This window comes from Bombina bombina, chromosome 6 (genome assembly GCF_027579735.1).
Source record: "Bombina bombina isolate aBomBom1 chromosome 6, aBomBom1.pri, whole genome shotgun sequence".
Lineage (NCBI taxonomy): Eukaryota > Metazoa > Chordata > Amphibia > Anura > Bombinatoridae > Bombina > Bombina bombina.
In genome coordinates, this window is record NC_069504.1 from 658,485,384 (window position 1) to 658,503,982 (window position 18,599).

At 39.9% G+C, this 18,599-nt stretch overlaps 1 protein-coding gene across 2 annotated transcripts in view; it reads left to right on the plus strand.

Annotated features, from left to right (window-relative positions):
* Positions 1-18,599, plus strand: part of LOC128663407 (RNA polymerase II elongation factor ELL) — a 209,879-nt gene that overhangs the window by 99,971 nt on the left and 91,309 nt on the right. For both annotated transcript variants that reach the window (XM_053717722.1, XM_053717723.1), the window contains exon 4: positions 2,216-2,379. In XM_053717722.1, coding sequence (XP_053573697.1) covers positions 2,216-2,379 — 164 coding nt within the window. The remainder of the gene's footprint in view (positions 1-2,215; positions 2,380-18,599) is intronic.

The following is an 18,599-nucleotide window of genomic DNA, read 5'->3' on the forward strand; positions in this document are numbered from 1 at the left end:
ACTATTCTTGAGTGAATGGAATTATAAATTGCTGTATCTATTTACACAGCACCCTGGTAGCTGCTAATCTGATTTGGCGAGTGCATTTGCTAAAGAATTTATATATATATATATATTTACACAAGTATGTGCAAAGATACAGTATATGTACAAATTCTAGCATTAATAGTCATTTATAAACAAAAACATGAGCTAAAAGCATATCATGACTTCTAGAAATACAAATACATATTAATTTATGTGAAAGTATCATATAACAGATTTTTTTTTGTATAACAATAAATATAAAAATAACTTTCTATGAGATATTGTTTGTTGAGGTATAAATCTACCTTTTTTTTGGACATTAACAGATGAGAAATAAAAGATTAGCTTTAGGGAAATGTGCTTGTTCATGGACAGTAATGAAATGGTTTAAATAAAGTTGGGAAAAAACAGAATAACCACGACATCGATGACTGTTAGTTAACAACAGTCCGATGCTCATCGCGCTGTACTTGACGCGCGTGTTTTTGACTTTTTTTTATATAGATAAGGGTATCATATGTGGATCCGCGTCAGCGATGTCTGGCGTTCGTATGGACGCCAGCGAATGCACGGAGATTGACGCTTTGATAAATATACCCCTATGTGTCTAAAAAACACAATCAGCCTTGCCTGATAGAACTGTCTTATGTGTGACAGGCTGTACATGCAATAAATGAAATATACTTTATGAAAATAATTCTGTGCACATGAATGAATAAAAGATATGAGCAAATATCAACTGAAAGGTCAGGTTTTTAAATAGTTTATTGCTAGAAATGATTATGGACATAATGGAACTGCAGGTTAATAAATTATTAACTTAAAATATGTTCAAATCCTTTCTCTTGATCTTGCTAGAACAAAAAACTTTGTATATGAACACTATATAGAGTGAACATAGGGTGAGAGATCTGTTAATCAAGCATCTTCATGAGGTACATTTTTGCGCAGTTGTCCTACTGTATAACTAAAGTATTGGGTTTTATGTCGTTACAAACAGGCCTTCCTTTTTTTATTAAATGTATGACCAATATATTTTTAATATATTTTGTTTTACTGCTGTTGATTATTCCAACACATTTCTACATTGAACATTTTATGGAGATTTTGTATACTTGCTACTTCAGATTTTTGTTCTCAAAATAATATACATTTTGAAGGACACTCTATTCAAGTAACAAACTTGATAGGAGGGAAGATAGCTGGAAAGAAAAACAACGCACCTTCACCCTTTCACTGAAACAACACTGTGACACTTATTTGATGTAGCTTATAAAACATTTGTCTCAAGTAACATTACAGACAGTGGCTTGGCAGTTGCCATCATCAGGGGCAGAGCTACCATTGGTGCAGCAGGTGCAGTGGCTGCGGGGGGCATAGCAGCCAGCCTGTACATAGGTATGTCTGCCTATATTGTCATTATCTGTGTATAGATATTTCTCATCATTATACAGCACAGCATACTTATCATATAGATACTTCAGTATACAGTGCAGCGTGTTCACTATTAGTGTATAGATATCCCTTCATTATACAGCATGGCATATTCATCAGAGTGTAAATACTAAATATCATATTTATACTGAGCAGTGTACTGATCAAGGTAAAGTGTACACAAACTCACATCATTAAACATCACATTGTGCTCGTTGCCAGTGAATAAATGTTCAGTATCATTATAAAGCGCAGCATGCTCATTATCAATAAATAAATAAATATATATATGTAATGTAAATTGATACACAAGTAAACATTTAAAGGGACATTCTAGCCAAAAACTTTCTTTCATGCTTTAGAAAGAGCATGCTATTTTAAACAGTTTTCTAATTTACTTCTGTTATCTCATTTGCTTAATTCTCGTGATATACTTTGTTGAAAAGCATATGTAGATATGCTCAGGATCTGCTGATTGGTGGCTGCACATAGATGCCTCTTGTTATTGGCTCACCCATATGCATTGCTATTTCTTCAACAAGGGATATCTAAAGAATGAAGCAAATTAGATAATAGAAGGAAATTGGAATGTTGTTTAAAATTGTATTCTCTACCTGAATAATGAAAGAAATATTTTGGGTTTCATGGCCCTTTAAGCAGTGGCATCTACTTATTTCGATCTTACCCTGTAATTTTGTGATACATATCGCTCCATTTTTCTCTTCACACAAGTGTTCTATCTTAAATGTTGTAGGTCAGGAAAGAAACAGCTGAGTTGCATTGGCAGCATCCAAGACAAAATCACCATATGTGCCACTGATGAGTCCTATCAATTGACTCGGGACCGCATGTCCCAGGTAGAGAAGGAAACATGGAGCAGGACAGCCATTGAGATCAAACCTGGAGCCTCGCACCGAAGTGAGAATAAATGTTTACAATTTCTATCTATCTATTCATCCATATACTGTATATGTGTGTGTGTGAATACCTTTTATACTGTATATGTGTGTGTGTGAATACCTTATATACTGTATATATGTGTGTGTGAATACCTTTTTTTTTTTTTTTTTTTTAAACAAATTTTTATTGAGGTATACAGACAAGAGGATACAACAAATAAACATCTCTTAATTATGCAATGTACACAGGATTAATTGCTAGTCGATCCAAGGTAACAAACAGTACAAGTGACAAGGCATAAAAAATAAGATCAATGTAACAGATTGAGTCCAATGAATGTAGCAGAAGGAGCGGCTTAATGTTATGTGGCAGTTCTTATTTTCGCCGCTCCATTAACAGTTATGATTCATGTTATATCCTCAAGTTAGAAAAAGTAGAAATGTTAACTTTTCAAGATAAAAATATAAACATTTTGCATAATACCCGTGAGTAGCTACTTTTTTTTTTTTTTTTTTTGTTCCAGAAGTGTCTGGAATAAAAGTACAGTTAAGGGGAAATGAGTAGTAAATAGGGAGAAAGGAAAGAAAGAGGGAAAAGGAAAAAAAAAAAAAAATTTTGAAGAGGGGGGTGAGGCAGGGAGGGAAAGGTAGGAAGGAGGGATAGGGAGTCAGTTCTGTCCATAAAGATTGGCGGGGAGCGAGCTAGCAGTGTGTTCCTTAGATCATGCCATTCCAGTATGCTAGCATCAGTTCGTGTTGGTCAAGTTTGTGTACTTTTAGATAATGATACCTTTCAAGTATTAGTAGGTCGTCTACCTGACTTCTCCACTCTTGTTCAGTAGGAAGTATCTGAGATTTCCAGTGCCTTGGAATTAGTTTTTTATCTGCTGTCAGCATTAACAGCAGTAGTACCTGTTTACCCTGGCCCTCTGGGCGGGGTAGAGAGCAGAACAATTGTGTCTTGGGGGTAGGTGGGATTAATATGCCTAGAATTTCAGATATTGTTTTAAATACCATCGTCCAGTAACTCGATAGGAGTGGGCATCCCCACCAAATATGGAGAAGGGAGCCCTCTTCCCCGCACCCCCTCCAGCATGTGTTTATCAGACTGGGAAACATTTTGCTTAGACTTTTTGGTGTTAGGTACCAGCGACTTATGAGCTTTAATTGAATTTCTTGTATTTTGGCCGAGACTGAGGAGGAATTGTTTAACCGAAATGCTTTAAGCCATGTCTCGTCATCTATATCCAAGCCCAGCTCTCTCTGCCATGCAATTGTGTATGAGGGAAGTGTGGTTCCCGAGCTTTTGACCGTTATTTTATATAGTTTGGAGATCAGATGTTCAGGGCATTCTGTTTGTATGCACAGGTTTTCGAAGTAAGTTGGTTCCCGGCCGAGGTCCTGTCTATGTTTGTGATGAGAAATATAGTGTTTCAATTGATTATAATGAAGCCATGAGGAGAAAATCTCCCCATGGGATTCCGCTAAAGTTGCTTGTGTTTTCAGCTTGCCTCCGTCTGAGACAAACCGAATAGAGCCTGTCCTAAGAGGGTATGGGAGGAGAATTTTATGCCTGAGTCTATGGTAAGGTATGTCTGTGTTCTCTAAGAGTGGAGAAAGTGGTGCAGTTCTAGAGGAGATGTGAGTGCTGGTGGCCAATAGTTTGTCCCATTCAGATAAAATGTTTGCAGTAATGAGGTAATGTTGTGTGTTTTTGGGCCTCTGTTGTGGAAGTGTCCATGCCAGCGTCGCTAGGTTGTTTAGCTTAAGGATGTCCCTGTCTATACGTATCCACATCTTATTGTCAGAGTTATGAGCCCATTCTACGATGTGTCTAAGCGCTATTGCATGTTTGTAAGCCAAGAGGTTCGGGACTCCCAGTCCACCGTAGTCTCTTGGTAGGTATTGTGTTTTTTTTTGGAACTCTAGGTCTGGTGCCTGCCCATATATATTGATCCAAAACCCTTTGAAGTTGAGAGATATAATTATCATTGAGTGGGATAGGGAAGGCTTGCATTAAGTATAGGATTTGAGGGAGGACATTCATTTTTACTACTCCTATCCTACCTAACCAGGAGAGGGGTTTGTTCCTCCAAGAGGACAGATCTCTGGCAATGTCGGTCTTTAGAGGGTTGTAGTTATGTTTGACTAGGTCATGAGTTGATGAAGTTAGTTGTATCCCTAAGTATTTTAATTTGTGTTGGGCCAGAGGAATTCCATAGGTGTCTCTAATGTTGTGTATTATGTGGGGGGGAGTATTGATATTTAGAAGTTCGGATTTTGAGATGTTCAGTTTAAAATTCGATACTCTGCCATAATCGGCTAGGACTGACAACAGTTCCGGAACAGAGCTGCCTGCATCAGTCAAAGTGAAAAGGATGTCATCGGCGTAAAGTGCCCCGCTTGTGTTCTGATTGGCCTATTTTAAGTCCCTTAATGTGGTTGTTATTTCTAATCTTTTGGGCCAGTATTTCGATAGAAATGGCGAAAAGTAAGGGGGAGAGGGGGCAGCCCTGTCTAGTGCCATTGTTAATGAAAAAGGGCTCTGACAAGGTGTTATTTACCCTAATCCTTGCGTTAGGGTTGGAGTATAATGCGAAAGTCATATTAAGAAAAGGTTCTGGGAGTCCCATCTCGACCATGGCCCTGCGCAAAAAAGGCCACCGGACACGGTTGAAGGCCTTCTCCGCGTCAGATGAAAGGAGAACCAGGGGGGTGTTAGTTGCTTTAGCATAATTTATTAAGTGGATGATTTTTATAACATTGTCTCGGGCTTCTCGCCCTGGGATAAAACCTACTTGGTCACAGGACACCAGGCCGGGAAGGTATTTGTTTAATCTATTCGCTAGGATCTTAGCCAGTATTTTCATATCTGCGTTTATTAAGGAGATGGGTCTAAAATTTGCAGGAGACGTGGGAGGTTTGCCAGGTTTCGGGATCACAGTGACGTGGGCCTCAAGGAGGTTTCTAGATAGGGAGGGGTCGTTTCTTAGGCTATTAAACAGAGCTAGGAGGTGAGGGGCCAGTAGGCCCCAAAACTTCTTGTAGTATCCAATCGTAAAGCCATCTGGCCCTGGGCTCTTACCCGATGGAGAGTCTTTGATAGCTAGACATATTTCCTCTATTGTGATAGGTCGTGCTAAACAGTCCTTCCCTTCTGCGTCTATTGATGGCAAGTCCAGTCCTAGGAAGTAAGTGTCCAGGTGATCCCTATCAGTTGTGGGAAGATTGTCGTCTATAGCAGTGTCGTCTGGAATTGGGATGTTATATAGTGAGTTGTAATACTGTCTGAATGCGGAGGCAATCTGTTTGTTATTTTTGATTGGGTGGCCCTCTGGGGATTGCAGTGTGTGGATATAGGAGGCAAGTTGCCTCCTTCGGAGGCATCTTGCAAAATTTTCCCCGGTTTGTCCCCGCCCTCGTAGTAGTACTGCCTTAAATGTAGTGCATTACGCTGATGAATAGATGTCAGGTGAGCTTTGAGGTCTAATCTAGCTTTGAGGAGGTCTTCTCTGAGAGTGTTATTAGATAAATTTTGTTTGTGAGCCTTTTCAAGCGTGTTAATTTTATCTAAGAGTTGTGTGTGTTTCTCTCTAGCATGTCTTTGAATCTTAGCTCTTCGCCTGATGAATACACCCCTCATGACAGTTTTGTGTGCTTCCCATTCACATTGCAGGGATGCAGTGGAGTTGCTATTAAAGGAAAAATATTCAATAATATCTTTCTCAAGTTCTGTGATCGCTATGGGGTCATCCAGAAGGGATTCATCTAGTCTCCATATTTTAGTAGTGATAGGTAGGCCAGGCCATAAGATGGAGCAAGAAACAGAAGCGTGGTCTGTCCAGGTTATGTGGCCGATCTCGCATTGGTTAGTCAGAGCAAGTCCATTTGCATCAGTTAGTATATGGTCAATCCTAGTATAGCAGTCGTGCGGGGATGAGTAAAAAGTTTAGTCTTTAGTCAGAGGATGTAGAGTCCTCCATATGTCATGAAGAGCAAGTTTAGAGAAAGTGAGTTTAGTTGTTCGTAAGACAGACTTGGGGACGGACGAGACTCCATTGGAGGAGTCTAGTTCGGGGTCAAATGCTAGATTAAAATCTCCTGCCAAAAACAGTGTGCCTTTAACCTGGTCTAATACCAGGTTTGATATTTTTTTAAAGAAGGGAGTATGAGTCTGGTTCGGTGCGTAAATGTTCAATAATGATAGTTGTTGTCCATAAAGCTGTCCTGTCAGCATGATATATCGGCCCTCTGGGTCTTTGTCAATTTGAGATATCTGGAGCGGGAGGGATTTGTGGATCAGGATACCCACCCCTCCCTTTTTTTGGGGGCCTGAGGCGAAGAAAGTCATGGAGTGTTCCATCTGGGTTCCCTACCCCTTTGGAAATGTGTCTCTTGAACCATGATGATTTGGCTCCCTAATCTTTATATGCAATTGACCTTTTCCCTGGGCTATTAAGTCCTTTCACATTTATTGTTTTCAGTCTTAGAGAGTGGTCTTGGAACCTGCTAGTCTTACCCGCCATTTTTGTGTGAGCAAGGAGGGAGGGTAGAGGGGAGGAAGGGGAAGAGAGGAAAAGAAAAAAAAAAAAAAAAAAAGGGGAAAAAGTGGGCTAAAGTAGAGAGAGAAGGCGACCTTGATAAAGAAAAGTGGAGAGAGGAGTGTAGGTGTTTAGTAAAGTTAAGGGTGAGAGGATCGCGCAACAAAGGTGCACCAAGAGAAGAGGCGTGGAAATGCTATATAAAATAGCAGAGAGAGGTATCAGTAGAGAGTAGTACAAAGGGGAAGTATCTCCCTAACCGGCAAAGTAAAAAGATACATTTATATTGGTCTTTAAGTCTAATAGGCACGCAAATTGGGTCTTGAAGGGAGAAGGAGGGGGGGTTAGGGTCAACATATATTAAGAATGAGTGTATGGGGGGAAGGGTCTTAGAAGAGACAATAGGCTTCTTTGAGATCTATTGCATTCCTGTGCCCACAACGGCATTGTCTATGTTAAAATCGTGTGGAATCTGAGTGTGGGCATGTTAGTTACAAGCAGAGGTGGTTAGTGGATATGTGTCTCAGTTGCATTGTGGGGTGGGGTTGTTTGTGTTTAACTCTAGAGGTAGAGTAAAGAGCGTGGAATGGTGTAATAAGGGTTAAGGTGTTATGCAAGATAGTATTACACATTGGTTGCTGAAGGGTACAAAACATTAGTATAGTCTACTAAAGTTAGATGCATTACCAATCCTCTAGGATACACAGAAAGAAACTTACAAAACTGTATTTATCAGGATGAAGTCCAACTTTGTGTACCTAAAGAGAAAACAACCTAAAACCACAAACAGATTCAAAAAACGAAAACAGTAGTACATTTACAATTATAAAATTCAAATGAGAACAAACAAACAATTTCAACTGTTCAGATTGGAAGCAAAGAGCGTTTTTTTTTTTTGTTTTTTTTTTAAAAAGGATACTGTCTCGCTGAAGAAATGCTCTTTTCCTTGAAGGAGTTATCACCCAATCTGTGGGTAATCCACAAAAAACCCATCCTGTAAGGACAGATCTAGCGGTCTGGTTCCATCTCTGTCTAGATAGTGGCATCACATCACTGTGTATAGATGTAAACATGTGCAGAAGGGAAGAAGGGTGGAGAGTCTCAACGGTGGGGATCCAATCTTGCTGTAGATGGCCCCGCAGTGATTCGGGTTGTCGGGGTGATATGAGCAGAGTCGGGAGGTGCTGTCGTCGTTTGAGGAATGGAGAGTTCCTTGTAGAAGGCTTCAGAGTCATCTCCAGGCCTGTAAGTCATCGTTTTGTTGTTGTTTGAGACGATAAGGGACACCGGGAACCCCCATCTATATTGAAGTTTGTGGTTCCTAAGGGTAGATGTAATGTGGGCAAGTTCACGCCGTTTCTGGAGGGTTGCTTGTGATAGATCAGAGAACAGTGAGATTTCTTCCCCGGCATGAAAAATGGGGTGATTGACTCTAGCACATCATAGAAGCTCCTCTTTATCCTTGTATCTAGTGAACTTAACTATTATGTCCCTGGGTGGGGCTTTAGGAGGGGGTTTAGGCCTTATGGCCCTGTGGGCCCTTTCAATAGGGATGTCATCAGCAGATGGGTCCTTTCTTATAATTTTGAATAGGGCTTGCAAATAACCCTCTATGGCTGGAGGAAAAACTGTCTCTGAAACTCCCCTTATCCGCAAGTTGTTGCGGCGAGCCCTGTTTTCTAGATCTTCTAGTTTGTCAGCAAGAGTATCAATCTTGCGGTCCTGCTCCAGCGTATGAGTTGAAGTTTTCTGAAAGTTGCATTCCATGACCTCTTGTTTTTCTTCTAAAGTTTTCACCCTTTGGTCAAGTGCCCCAATGTCCTTTCTCAAGTCCCCAAATAAACTTCGCATCTCTTGCATAACTTCCTTAATGTCTTCTTCAGAAGAGAGATGCATGATATCGTTTTTAGTAAGATATGTGGCGTTTGGGATATCTGCGGGGTGAGTGGGTTGCGCCATAGGTAGTGAGGAGGTTAAAATATCTTCTGGGCAAGCGGGTGTAATAGGCTGCACAGGTTTAAGATAGTGACTGAGGGTTTTGGCAGAATTCAGTTTGTCTGGTTTGGTCTGTCTTTTGCAAGGCATTACATTAGTGTCCAGTAAAGTCTGTGAATTTAGTGGATTTAAGGAGTGTTCACTTTGTTTAAACCGGGCTGTCCCCTTTTTTGTTAACGTTGAAGAATAAAGCTTGTGCAGCAGGTTGTTGTGCCTTAGGTCCTCTGTCCAGAGAGAGAAAGTAAAGCTAAATATGAAGCTAAATGTGAAGCTGACTACTTCACTTCGTTATCGAAATTGTGTGCTGAAAATTCCAATTCTTAAGGTGCAATTTAGGCCGCAACTGTGTGTGATTTGAGCTGTACACACCTGACTAACCTCCGCCTCACCATTAACTTAATGACCCCTTACGGCTAGTAAGTGCCGGGATAACAGCCCACAATACATTCGGGAGAGTACTCACTGCTTTTTCTGTTCTCTCAGACTCCGCTTCACTGAGTCATATGAGGAGCAAGAACGCTCCGACGTGATTGCTGTCGGCCTCGTGGCTTCGGCGCGGCGGTCCAGTGGGCCTCAGTGTGTCCGTTAGTTGGCCTGAAGATTGCACTTTTCAATCTGCAGCAGGTCACTGTGTTTTGTGTTTCAGGCGCTGTGATTCAATACAACAGTGATTTAGCGGGTGCTAGGATGGTCCGGGAATGAGGCCCCTGGTATGAGGAGAGCGTGCTGGTGAGTCTCCGTTCTGAAAGATGTTAGGTGCCGCTCTTAATTAGATCCTATTTGTACTGGATGGTAGCGGAGAGTGATTCTAGTTGACCCTATAGGTTTAGGGAAGAGGTTAGGGAAGGTTGCGTGTCATTAGAGTGCTTTTAGCCGGAGTAGGAGATGAGAGCTCTTTCAGAAAGCAGCCATCATCCTGCGTGGCTAAGCTCCGCCCCCCATGTGAATACCTTTTATACTGTATATGTGTGTGTGTGAATACCTTATATACTGTATATGTGTGTGTGTGAATACCTTATATACTGTATATGTGTGTGTGTGAATACCTTATATACTGTATATGTGTGTGTGTGAATACCTTATATACTGTATATGTGTGAGTGTGAATACCTTTTAAAATTCATAGAGTGCCTGCCTTTCTGTTTGGATATATATCTCTATCTATCTATCTATCTATCTATCTATCTATCTACACACACATATATATATATGTGTGTGTGTGTGTGTGTGTGTTATATAGCAATAGAAGCGTTTTGAACTTGGGCTTTTCAAACAAAACTGAGTATAGTTGTAAAAAAGTGGATTATTTTAATGTGAATACAACATTTGTGTTCAACCTGAATCTGTTTGATTTATTTGTAAAAAGCTGTCACATTTGATAATACTGTCGGCCAGATTACGAGTTTTGCGTTAGGAGTGGCTCAGTAATAACTTGCAGGTTATTTCCACCGCTCACCTTTAAAAGCGCTGCTATTACAGGTTTGCAAAAACCCGGCGATATGGCTGCATTGAGCTCCATACCGCACACAAATACCAGCGCTGCTTTGAGCTGGTTTGACGTGCTTGTGCACGATTTCCCTATAGACATCAATGGGGAGAGCCGGCTTAAAAAAAGCCTAACACCTGCAATAATGGAGCGTAAAGCTCTGTAACGCAGCCCCATTGATGTCTATGGGGAAAGAAAATGTATGTTTACACCTAACACCCTAACATAAATCCGAGTCTAAACACCCCTAATCTGCCGCCCCCGACATCGCTGACACCTACATTACACTTATTAACCCCTAATCTGCTGTCCCCAAGCAGATTAGGTTTTATTTTACAGGTAAGTATTTATTTAGTTTTAAATAGGAATAATTTAGGTATTAATTGTAATTTTTATTTTGAATTATTTTAATTAGGTTAAAGTTAGTGGGTGTTAGGGTTAGGGTTGCGTTAGGGTTAGATTTAGGGTTAGGTTTAGGGGTTAATAACTTTAGTATAGTATAGTGGCGGCGACATTGGGGACAGCTGATTAGGGGTTAATAATATTTAAATAGTGTTTGCGATGCGGGAGTGTGCGGCGGTTTAGGGGTTAATATGTTTATTATAGTGGCAGCGATGTTCAGAGCGGCAGATTAGGGGTTAATAATTTTATTTTAGTGTTTGCAATGCGGGGGGCCTCGGTTTAGGGGTTAATAGGTAGTTTATGGGTGTTAGTGTACTTTGTAACACTTTAGGTATGGGTTTTACAGAGCTGTAGCATAAAACTCATAACTACTGACTTTCAGGTGGCGGTACAGATCTTGTAGTTATGGGCTGTACCGCTCACTTTTTGGCAGGACAGACAAAACTCGTAATACCGGCGCTATGGAAGTCCCATTGAAAAAGGACTTTTTGAAAGGTGCGGTAGTTACGTTGCGTTACGGCCAAAAAGGTGTGTGGTACAGATATACCTACAACACCTGTAATACCAGCGGTAGTAAAAAGGCAGCGTTATGAGCCATAACGCAAAACTCGTAATCTAGCCGTGTGTTATTAAACTGACAAGAAGCAAGAGAGAATACTAACACACTTGTATTCTGGCTGCAAATCTGTGCCATCTACTTGCTGGCGAGCACTATTGTAAGCAATAGAGGAAATGGAGCCAGACAATAGGACATAAAAAAAGTACTTGCATATGCATGAAATGCTGCATCATTTTATTCTTGGTCCAATTAAAGATTTTGGGGAAGATTAAAAGTGGCTAACTTGTGCGAATATTACAAGCTAAAAGTAAACACAACCACACAAGCGCAAACTTAGGCCTAGATTTAGAGTTCGGCGGTAGCCGTCAAAACCAGCGTTAGAGGCTCCTAACGCTGGTTTTGGCCGCCCGCTGGTATTTGGAGTCAGTGATTAAAGGGTCTAACGCTCACTTTTCAGCCGCGACTTTTCCATACCGCAGATCCCCCTACGCCATTTGCGTAGCCTATCTTTTCAATGGGATCTTCCTAACGCCGGTATTTAGAGTCGTTTCTGCAGTGAGCGTTAGAGCTCTAACGACAAGATTCCAGCCGCCTGAAAATAGCAGGAGTTAAGAGCTTTCTGGCTAACGCCGGTTTATAAAGCTCTTAACTACTGTACCCTAAAGTACACTAACACCCATAAACTACCTATGTACCCCTAAACCGAGGTCCCCCCACATCGCCGCCACTCGATTAAAATTTTTAACCCCTAATCTGCCGACCGCCACCTACGTTATACTTATGTACCCCTAATCTGCTGCCCCTAACACCGCCGACCCCTGTATTATATCTATTAACCCCTAACTTGCCCCCCACAACGTCGCCGCAAGCTACTTAAAATAATTAACCCCTAATCTTCCGACCGCAAATCGCCGCCACCTACGTTATCCCTATGTACCCCTAATCTGCTACCCCTAACATCGCCGACCCCTATGTTATATTTATTAACCCCTAATCTGCCCCCCTCAACGTCGCCGACACCTACCTACACTTATTAACCCCTAATCTGCCGAGCTGACCTGAGCGCTACTATAATAAAGTTATTAACCCCTAATCCGCCTCACTAACCCTATCATAAATAGTATTAACCCCTAATCTGCCCTCCCTAACATCGCCGACACCTACCTTCAATTATTAACCCCTAATCTGCCGACCGGAGCTCACCGCTATTCTAATAAATGTATTAACCCCTAAAGCTAAGTCTAACCCTAACACTAACACCCCCCTAAGTTAAATATAATTTTTATCTAACGAAATAAATTAACTCTTATTAAATAAATAATTCCTATTTAAAGCTAAATACTTACCTGTAAAATACATCCTAATATAGCTACAATATAAATTATAATTATATTATAGCTATTTTAGGATTAATATTTATTTTACAGGCAACTTTGTAATTATTTTAACCAGGTACAATAGCTATTAAATAGTTAAGAACTATTTAATAGTTACCTAGTTAAAATAATAACAAATTTACCTGTAAAATAAATCCTAACCTAAGATATAATTAAACCTAACACTACCCTATCAATAAAATAATTAAATAAACTACCTACAATTACCTACAATTAACCTAACACTACACTATCAATAAATTAATTAAACACAATTGCTACGAATAAATACAATTAAATAAACTATCTAAAGTACAAAAAATAAAAAAGAACTAAGTTACAGAAAATAATAAAATATTTACAAACATAAGAAAAATATTACAACAATTTTAAACTAATTACACCTACTCTAAGCCCCCTAATAAAATAACAAAGCCCCCCAAAATAAAAAATTCCCTACCCTATTCTAAAATACAAATATTACAAGCTCTTTTACCTTACCAGCCCTGAACAGGGCCCTTTGCGGGGCATGCCCCAAGAATTTCAGCTCTTTTGCCTGTAAAAAAAAACATACAATACCCCCCCCCCCCAACATTACAACCCACCACCCACATACCCCTAATCTAACCCAAACCCCCCTTAAATAAACCTAACACTACCCCCCTGATGATCTTCCTACCTTGTCTTCACCATGCCAGGTTCACCGATCCGTCCTGGCTCCAAGATCTTCATCCAACCCAAGCGGGGGCTAGACATCCACTGAAGAAGTCCAGAAGAGGGTCCAAAGTCTTCCTCCTATCCGGCAAGAAGAGGACATCCGGACCGGCAAACATCTTCTCCAAGCGGCATCTTCTATCTTCTTCCATCCGATGACGACCGGCTCCATCTTGAAGACCTCCAGCGCGGATCCATCCTCTTCTTCCGACGACTAGACGACGAATGACGGTTCCTTTAAGGGACGTCATCCAAGATGGCGTCCCTCGAATTCCGATTGGCTGATAGGATTCTATCAGCCAATCGGAATTAAGGTCGGAATTTTCTGATTGGCTGATGGAATCAGCCAATCAGAATATAGTTCAATCCGATTGGCTAATCCAATCAGCCAATCAGATTGAGCTCGCATTCTATTGGCTGTTCCGATCAGCCAATAGAATGCGAGCTCAATCTGATTGGCTGATTGGATCAGCCAATCGGATTGAACTATATTCTGATTGGCTGATTCCATCAGCCAATCAGAAAATTCCGACCTTAATTCCGATTGGCTGATAGAATCCTATCAGCCAATCGGAATTCGAGGGACGCCATCTTGGATGACGTCCCTTAAAGGAACCGTCATTCGTCGTCTAGTCGTCGGAAGAAGAGGATGGATCCGCGCTGGAGGTCTTCAAGATGGAGCCGGTCGTCATCGGATGGAAGAAGATAGAAGATGCCGCTTGGAGAAGATGTTTGCCGGTCCGGATGTCCTCTTCTTGCCGGATAGGAGGAAGACTTTGGACCCTCTTCTGGACTTCTTCAGTGGATGTCTAGCCCCCGCTTGGGTTGGATGAAGATCTTGGAGCCAGGACGGATCGGTGAACCTGGCATGGTGAAGACAAGGTAGGAAGATCATCAGGGGGGTAGTGTTAGGTTTATTTAAGGGGGGTTTGGGTTAGATTAGGGGTATGTGGGTGGTGGGTTGTAATGTTGGGGGGGGGGTATTGTATGTTTTTTTTTACAGGCAAAAGAGCTGAAATTCTTGGGGCATGCCCCGCAAAGGGCCCTGTTCAGGGCTGGTAAGGTAAAAGAGCTTGTAATATTTGTATTTTAGAATAGGGTAGGGAATTTTTTATTTTGGGGGGCTTTGTTATTTTATTCGGGGGCTTAGAGTAGGTGTAATTAGTTTAAAATTGTTGTAATATTTTTCTTATGTTTGTAAATATTTTATTATTTTCTGTAACTTAGTTCTTTTTTATTTTTTGTACTTTAGATAGTTTATTTAATTGTATTTATTTGTAGCAATTGTGTTTAATTAATTTATTGATAGTGTAGTGTTAGGTTAATTGTAGGTAATTGTAGGTAGTTTATTTAATTATTTTATTGATAGGGTAGTGTTAGGTTTAATTATATCTTAGGTTAGGATTTATTTTACAGGTAAATTTGTTATTATTTTAACTAGGTAACTATTAAATAGTTCTTAACTATTTAATAGCTATTGTACCTGGTTAAAATAATTACAAAGTTGCCTGTAAAATAAATATTAATCCTAAAATAGCTATAATATAATTATAATTTATATTGTAGCTATATTAGGGTTTATTTTACAGGTAAGTATTTAGCTTTAAATAGGAATTATTTATTTAATAAGAGTTAATTTATTTCGTTAGATAAAAATTATATTTAACTTAGGGGGGTGTTAGTGTTAGGGTTAGACTTAGCTTTAGGGGTTAATACATTTATTAGAATAGCGGTGAGCTCCGGTCGGCAGATTAGGGGTTAATAATTGAAGGTAGGTGTCGGCGATGTTAGGGAGGGCAGATTAGGGGTTAATACTATTTATGATAGGGTTAGTGAGGCGGATTAGGGGTTAATAACTTTATTATAGTAGCGCTCAGGTCCGCTCGGCAGATTAGGGGTTAATAAGTGTAGGCAGGTGTCGGCGACGTTGTGGGGGGCAGATTAGGGGTTAATAAATATAACATAGGGGTCGGCGATGTTAGGGCAGCAGATTAGGGGTACATAGGGATAACGTAGGTGGCGGCGGTTTACGGAGCGGCAGATTAGGGGTTAAAAGTGTAATGCAGGGGTCAGCGATAGCGGGGGCGGCAGATTAGGGGTTAATAAGTGTAAGGTTAGGGGTGTTTAGACTCGGGGTACATGTTAGGGTGTTAGGTGCAAACGTAGGAAGTGTTTCCCCATAGGAAACAATGGGGCTGCGTTAAGAGCTGAACGCTGCTTTTTTGCAGGTGTTAGGTTTTTTTTCACCTCAAACTGCCCCATTGTTTCCTATGGGAGAATCGTGCACGAGCACGTTTTTGATGCCGGCCGCGTCCGTAAGCAACTCTGGTATCGAGAGTTGCATTTGCGGTAAATATGCTCTACGCTCCTTTTTTGGAGCCTAACGCAGCATTTGTTTGAACTCTCGATACCAGAGTTAAATTTATGGTGCGGCCAGAAAAAAACCCGCGGAGCGTTAACAGCCCTTTTACCGCCGAACTCCAAATCTAGGCCTAAATTTCTCCTGGTTTGTGCTTCTCGTTTTTCTGGTTAGCGCAACTGAAGACCTTGCATAAAGGGTGTGTATATACTGTATGTATATGTATATATATATATATATATATATATATATATGTATATATATATATATATATATATGTATATATATATATATGTATATATATATATATATATATATATATATATATATACATATATATATTATTTTTTTAATCATCATGTATATATATATATATATATATATAAAAATAAATAGAACATGTTTTGCTATATGAAGAACATTGAATGTAAAATATTTATAACTGCCTTCAGATTAGCGCAGTTGATCTAATACGTGTCGGGTAAGGGCGCGAGCGATAATTGTTAGGACATTCTTTCTGCTCTGTTTAGGTTTCACGTTAAAATAACAGCAGAGGGTATTATATTTATATACTTCTATTCTTATTTGGAATTTAGAAGACTAAAAACACCTTGACCATCATTTAATATGTTCACAACACTTGGCCTCATTATGGAACAAAATGTCCATCAGCTCTGGATCTCATGTCCCCTCTAAAAATTGGCAGAAGTGTTGATGCAAATGACACATGTAAGTCTGTTTGTTGTTAAAGGTCATAAAACAACCTCATTTTGTTCTTTAAGGATTGACTGTTGCCACTAAAGTACACCTGTTTTCTGATAACATTTTAGCTATGTCTCGAGTCTATTAATACCTTAAAATAAAATTAAAGGGTTCTTAAAGTATTTTTGAATTATATGTGTGTATATGTTTAAGTGATTAAGGCTAGCCATAAGATAAGAGAAAAGGGTCACTAGAAGTAAGTATATTGCTAATTTGTACAGAGTCAGTAGGTCCCTTTTACTCAGGGCTCTCTCTTACATTTTTAGAAAATGTGATATCAAAGAGACCGGTCTCATTTATTACTCAGGCTCTGTGTTCTTCTTCCCCATTAGCTATAGTCATAAAGATTAAGTTAAACATACTATCTAAAACAAAGCATAGATGCTCCTCTTACAATATTTGCACAAAATAAAAAAGTGCACATTAGAAGGATTTTATCAGTCCCAAGATGTTTGTACTAGCAAAAAAAGAGAACAAAATTTCCTCTGCCTTTCTAATGGGCAGTAATCAAAATCAGACTTAGACCACCATCATGCTTTCCTTTCTTCAAACAGGGCACATTTAACCGTAATTAGTAGTGAAAAGCAGTAAAGCCAGGATTTTATCTTCAGCTGATAACATAAGAAAAAAAAGTTTTATGAAAGTATAGTCTGACTCTTTAGTAACAGACGGCTAGATTACGAGTTTTGCGGTAAGAGCTGCTCGGTATTAACTTGCAAGTTATTGTCACCGCTCACCTCCCTACAGCGCTGGTATTACAGGTTTGCAAAAACCCGGTGTTAGCGGGCAATATTGCAGCATAAAGCAAAATTGAGCTCCATACCGCACTCCAATACCAGCGCTGCTGTGAGCTGCGGTGAGCTGGATTTACGCGCTCGTGCACGATTTCCCCATAGACATCAATGGGGAGAGCCGGCTGAAAAAAAGCCTAACACCTGCAATAAAGGAGCGTAAAGCTCCATAACGCAGCCCCATTGATTCCTATGGGGAAACTAAATTTATGTTTACACCTAACACCCTAACATAAACCCCAAGTCTAAACACCCCTAATCTGCTGCCCCTGACATCGCCGACACCTACATTATACTTATTACCACTAATCTGCCGCCCCCGACATCGCCGACACCTACCTACACTTATTAACCCCTAATCTGCCGCCCCCAATGTCGCCCGCCACCTACATTATACTTATTAACCCCTAATCTGCCACCCCCAATGTCGCCGCCACCCACCTACACTTATTAACCCCTAATCTGCCACCCCCAACACCGCTGACACCTACATTACACTTATTAACCCCTAATCTGTCGCCCCTGACATCGCCGCCACCTACCTACATTTATTACCCCTAATCTTCGGCCCCCAACGTCGCCGCCACTATACTAAAGTTATTAACCCCTAACCCTAAATCTAACCCTGACACCCACTAACTTTAATGTAATTAAAATAAATCTAAATAAAACCTACTATGAATAACTAAATAACTCCTATTTAAAACTAAATACTTACCTGTAAAATAATCCTTAAACTAGCTACAATATAACTAATAGTTACATTGTATCTATCTTAGGTTTTATTTTTATTTCACAGCTAAGTTTGTATTTATTTTAACTAGGTAGACTAGTTAGTAAATAGTTATTAACTATTTACTAGCTACCTAGCTAAAATAAATACAAATTTACCTGTAAAATAAAACCTAACCTGAGTTACAGTAACACCTAACCTTACACTACAATTAAATAAATTACATTTATTAAATACAATTAACTAAATTACAAAAACAAACAAACACTAAATTACTCAAAAAAGAAATTATCAATTCTTTAAACTAATTACACCTAATCTAATAGCCCTATCAAAATAAAAAAGCCCCCCCAAAATAAAAAAACCCTAGCCTTAACTAAACTGCCAATAGCCCTTAAAAGGGCCTTTTGCGGGGCATTGCCCCAAAGAAATCAGCTCTTTTACCTGTAAAAAAAAATACAAACAACTCCTCAACAGTAAAACCCACCACCCACACAACCAAACCCCCCAAATAAAATCCT